At 41.6% G+C, this 5,603-nt stretch overlaps 1 protein-coding gene across 2 annotated transcripts in view; it reads left to right on the top strand.

The window, feature by feature from the left end:
- The window catches only part of ANKMY2 (ankyrin repeat and MYND domain containing 2), a 32,195-nt gene that overhangs the window by 20,814 nt on the left and 5,778 nt on the right, over nt 1-5,603 (top strand). For both annotated transcript variants that reach the window (XM_006018917.3, XM_025198230.1), the window contains 3 exons: nt 890-1,050; nt 2,308-2,522; nt 3,195-3,330. In XM_006018917.3, the coding sequence (XP_006018979.1) occupies nt 890-1,050; nt 2,308-2,522; nt 3,195-3,330 (512 nt within the window). The remainder of the gene's footprint in view (nt 1-889; nt 1,051-2,307; nt 2,523-3,194; nt 3,331-5,603) is intronic.

The raw sequence follows: 5,603 nt of genomic DNA, 5'->3' as shown, positions 1-5,603 counted from the left end.
GCCAATTATCTCTAGGGATTTGTAGCAGGGCTACCCCTTTTTGCCCTGACCAATCATAAATCATGGGCTAAGTTTCGTTTCTTGTTAGTGTCGCAGTTATAAATCTCTTTTTGACATGCGCAGCAAAAAAAATGTTACTATCTTCTTGTTAGTTAACTCTTAGTTAACCTAGTGCAGACTAAAACTGTTTTTGATTAATATATTTCTTGCTTGTGGCATGGGCAGTACTATAATTGGGTTGTGACATTCTCCACCACCCCCACAATTACTACACCCCACAACAGAGCCATCAGCATCCCTGGATCTTACAGCTGCACCTCCAGAAATGTAATATATCTCATCCAATGCACCAAATGCCCGGATGGAAAATACGTAGGAGAGACCAAACAACAACTGCGCACCAGAATGAACGCACACCGGAAATCCATCAAAGACAGAAACACCCAATTACCGGTGGGGGCACATTTCTCACAGGAGGACCACTCTCTCTCCAATCTCTCAGTCCTGATCCTCAAGGGAAACTTACACAACACTTCCCAGAGACGAGCCTATGAGCTCCATTTCATCAACCTGCTGGATACTAGAGATCATGGACTAAACATAGACATTGGATTTTTGATACATTATAATCTGCCTGGCAACTGACTCCCCAGCCCAGCCTCTGGCTTCTTTACTTTTCATTCCATCCAGGAAGAGCACACACCAACTGCTGAAACTTCCTTAGCCTGACGAAGGGTTTTAGTTATTAAGCAAGCTTTCAGGTTCAAATCTCCAACTATTTGGGTTGGTCTAATAAAAGATATCAAATTCACCCAAGGAACCTTGTCTGCCTCAGTTACTAACTTACATTTTCAGTCTTAATGACAATTTTTTCTTGTTTGTTTTTTAGGTCAGCATGACTGTGTGACTGTCATCAACAATTTCTTTCCACGTGAAAGGCTGGACTACTACACCAAACTGCAAGGTTTAGATAAAGAGCCCAAACTGCCAGTAAAGTTAGCTGGGCCGCTGCATAAAATTATTACTACTACAAACTTGCATCCTGTTAAGGTGCAGTAATGTGTACGTTTTGTTTGTTTATTGGCATGGGACCAGATTAGAATGTTAAAAGGCATCTGCCCCTTAAATACTTCATCTTAATGGGGCCTATTCAACATGAAAAGGGGTGGCAGAATTTTTTCCATAATTCAGGCCACTGAATCTGAGAAATCCGTCTAAAACTGTGGCATAGCAGAGCTCTGGCTGATTCTTCATTCTTATGCAAGACAGCTGGAGACTTAGTATGGTACAGAAATTGAAATACAGTAGTGTCTCTTCATATCTTTTTTAAAAGAATGAGACTAACTAAAGCTGCTTTACACTTCTTCCATGTTTTTTAAGCCTGGCTTAAAGTGGAAACTTAAGGCAACTTCCCATCTTAACAAAAAGTCACTGACCATTCAGTTAATATGTTTGTCTCACCAGTTACCTTTCTTTTCTTTAATTGCTGCTTCCTTATGGTAATGTCTGCTGCAGCCATTTTGAATATGCATACAGTAGACTTAGGTTTTTACTTTCTAGTATATACACTAAGAATACTTGGTATCTAATAACTGGTTGTGTAGTGCTGAGCAATAAGTAAGCCTAATTTAAAAAAACAGGGTTCCACAGCCTGACATATTAAAAGTAAACATTTGGCAATAATTGCCACATAATGTTATCTTACTAGCAGATAACAGATGAATGCTGTCATTTTCATCTCTACTTAGATTGAATGTAATTCTGTAATAGCTAGGGCTCATGCAAATATTTGCACTTATAACAATTGTGCACAGACAGGTAGTGCTATGCATACGCTTAAATTAATAAGTTAGGCACCTGTCTGAAAATGATCCACTCCAGTGTTTTAATATTCTGCTGCACTCTAGACTTAACTTAGGTTAACTCCTTAAACCTGTACCACTCACGGCCAATTCCACCTTCATGGACTTGAGAATGGGGAATATTGGGCCATTGCAGAGCAGTCATAATAATAGTTGCATCGCAAGCGATTTTGAAGTTTTGATCCATCTTTACCCTCTAACACTGTTTGCGCTAGTTGCTTAGTTTCGAAGGTCTCCAGTGTGGGAGGTGTGGGTTACAGTATATTCCTTGCTTTGCTGATGCCATCTACTAAGAAAGAGAACTCAACATGGGGAGGCAATGGAGGAACCTCAATAGCCCCATTAAAGTAAACTAACAGGCATCTAACCATCCTGTATTACCTTGCAGGTTTAAAAAACAGACAGTTCCTCACTGGCTAAGCTTCTTGTTCATTTTTTCTGATAGATTGTGTTGCTGGTAAAAGAGAACCCTTTATTGACAGAGCTTGAAGCACTGCAGAAATGTTACAGAGTGTTGGATCTGATTTGTGAGAAATGCATGAAACAGAGAGATATGAATGAAGTACTTGCAATGAAAATGCACTATATCAGTTGCATCTTCCAGAAATGCATTATTTTCCTAAAAGAGCGAGAGGATAAACTGGATGGATTAATCAAAAGGTATGCATTTCCGCAGCATTTAGGAGTGAAATCTGGAGTAGTATGTGTGAGCCAACTCTGTATGTATACAAAGGAAAATCATATTAATGTATCAAGCTTGACTGAGTGAAGCAGTGTATTTTTTTTGTTTGATTGATATAATTTTCACCTAAAACAAAGGATCATCCAAATACCAAGCAGTTTAGTATTGTCCAGTGTTTGTGCACAAGAAGCATCCTGCAGTTCTTGAATACTAAGAGTACTGTTAGCAGCCCTATACATCTCAAAGGACGCCGATCTGGAGGGAGAGTTACAGATTGGCATTGTCCTGCACATTACAGAGTATCATAAGATTCCAAGTTGTAGAAGTGGTGGGACTATGAGACGAGCCATATTTCCATCTGTGTTAAGAGCATCTGTGAATGACCCCTCCACTCTCCAGTAGTCATAAAAGATTTTCAGAAACACCCAAGCACCTGAGAAACACTACTTCTAAAGTAGTTGAGCATTTTTTTAAAACCCCATCCAGAACTTCCAAACCAAGAACTCTATCTTAAGGTAAAACCACTTTGATTTAGGTGCTTAAGATTCATGTGCATGAGGAGAGCAGGGCATGGGCTTGTACATGTTAATGAAAACTTAACATTTATATGGTAGTGAATTTTTGTTTGACTTTGATTTTGAATATTTTAGTCTATTGAAAGGCAGAGATCAAGATGGTTTCCCCGTTTATCAAGAGAAGCTCATTAGAGAATTCATTCGCAAGTTTCCTTATTGTGAAGCGACCCTACTCCAGCAACTTGTGAGAAGTATTGCTCCTGTTGAGATTGTAAGTCTGTCATCCAGTTTGAGTTCTGTTGCATACATGGGTTAGCCTGAATAACCCATGATGTAAACACCTACAATCAGTTTAATTTTAGGTGCCTTTCTGTCCCTTGACTCCTGCAGATTATTGTATATGTAAAGGCTACTATGTAAAGGCTTTATATATCCCAAGGCATTTCTAGCATTCATTTCTACTTTGTTTGGTGGAGAGAAGTTCCCTAAAGTTCTGACACCGCATAACTGAGTTTCCTCTGGTTCTCATTTCCTGATCCATCATTATAGAAAGTAAAAGCAGAAGGTTATGATGGAAGTGCCTTATATTTCTCTCTGTTTACGCTTATCTCACTGTTTCCCATTGCAAGCCTTGTTTAAGAAATTATTTATTGTTGAGCTTGACTCCCTTTTTAGGAGGAAAGGAAAATGATGGTTAGTTTGATTCTAGTATTTTTTGCCAGTACTCCCAGAAAAGCTGGTCATACGTAATTTCAGAAGGAAAAAGGTACTTCATTGAAGCAGCCTTTTTCAGAGGAAGGCCACTGCAGTCACTGGTGGTAGATGGCTGATATAATGGATATCTAGTATGAAACACCAAAATTGCAGATGGGAAAACTAACTTTGCCAGTTATGTATTTGACAGTTGATTACATGTTGAGGGCTACAGGTTGTACAGAAAGGACAGAGTAGGGAAGAAAGGGGGTGGGGTTGCTCTCTTTAAAGGAGCATTATACATCTACCCTAATCAATATGGGATCAGAGGAGGAGAAATTTGAACCATTGTGGGCTAGGATACATGGAGGTCGAGGGGAAAGGGACTCGGTGGTGGGTGTCTGCTACAGACCAACACACCAAAAGGAAAAGCTAGAGTTGGAATTCTTGAGGCAGCTCTCAGAGGCTGTACAGTCTAGGGAAGTGGTTGTCATGAGGGACCTAAACTACCCTGACATCTGCTGGGAGGAGCAGTCAGCTAAATCCATCCGCTCATGTAGGTTCTTAACCTGCATGCAGGACCTTTACCTATGCAGGAGGTATACGGTCCCACTAGGAGGAATGCCTTACTGGACTTGGTGTTGGCTATGGGGGAAGACCTGGTAGGGGAGCTGCAGATTCGTAGTCACCTTGGGGACAGTGACCACCGATCAGTAGAATTTACCATACGGCATAGGATGGGTAAGATGACTAGTAGGGTGGAAGTGCTTGACTTTAGGAAGGCTAACTTCAGTGTGCTTAGGAGTGTAGTCAGTGATGCACTGCAGGATAAGAGTATTGGTGAGATGGGAGTCCAGGAAGGGTGGTTGTCCCTAAAAGAAGTGATCCTTCGGGCACAGAGGGAGACTATCCCAGTATGAGGGAAAAGGGGGAAAGGAGCCAAAAAACTTCCTTGGCTAAACAGGGAAATCCAGGAGAGCCTGAGGGCAAAAAATAAGGCGGTGGAAGCAGGGGGAAGCTACCAAGGAGGAGTATACCTACTTGGCCTGCACTTGCAGGGAGGCAGTTAGAAAGGCCAGAGCAACTACAGAGCTTAGGCTGGCAACACAAATTAAAGACAACATAAAGTCTTTTTTTAGGTATGTAGGGAGTAAAAGGAAGGCGCAGGGCAGCATAGGACCCCTACTGAACAAGGAGGAGCAATTGGTGACAGAAAGGGGGGACAAGGGTGAGCTATTCAATGAGTATTTTGCTGCTATTCAATGAGTTTTTTGCCTCAGTGTTTCTGAACAGGGGTCAAGATAAGTCTCCTAATGGGTTCTTAGACGGGCATCAGCCCACCAACTGTTGATGCTGACTTGGTGCAAAGTCACTTGGATGGACTGGATGTGTTCAAGTCAGCAGGCCCGGATGAGCTTCATCCAAGAGTACTGAAGGAATTGGCCGGTGTCACAGCAGAACCACTGGCAGGGCTGTTTGAGCACTTGTGGTGCTCGGATCAGGTCCCAAGGACTAGACAAGGCCCCATGTGGTCCCTATTTTCAAGAAGGGGAGGAAGGAGGATTGGAGTAATTATAGGCCAGTCAGTCTAGTCTCACCTCCATCATTGGAAAGGTCTTTGAAAAGATTATGAAGAATCGTATTTTTGGGAGTGCAGCGGGAAAAATAATGCAGCAGGGATTCGTAGCAGGTGGATCATGCCTAACCAATCTGATTTCATTTTATGACAGGGTCACAAAATGCTTAGACACAGGAGTAAAGGTGGATGTCGTTTTCTTGGATTTTAGCAAGGCCTTCAATACGGTATCTCATCCTATTCTCATAAATAAATTAAGAGGCTGTGACATAGAT

This window comes from Alligator sinensis, unplaced genomic scaffold (assembly GCF_000455745.1).
Source record: "Alligator sinensis unplaced genomic scaffold, ASM45574v1 scaffold123_2, whole genome shotgun sequence".
Lineage (NCBI taxonomy): Eukaryota > Metazoa > Chordata > Crocodylia > Alligatoridae > Alligator > Alligator sinensis.
Note: the sequence above shows the minus strand (reverse complement) of the source record. Positions and strands in the feature narration are given on the sequence as shown.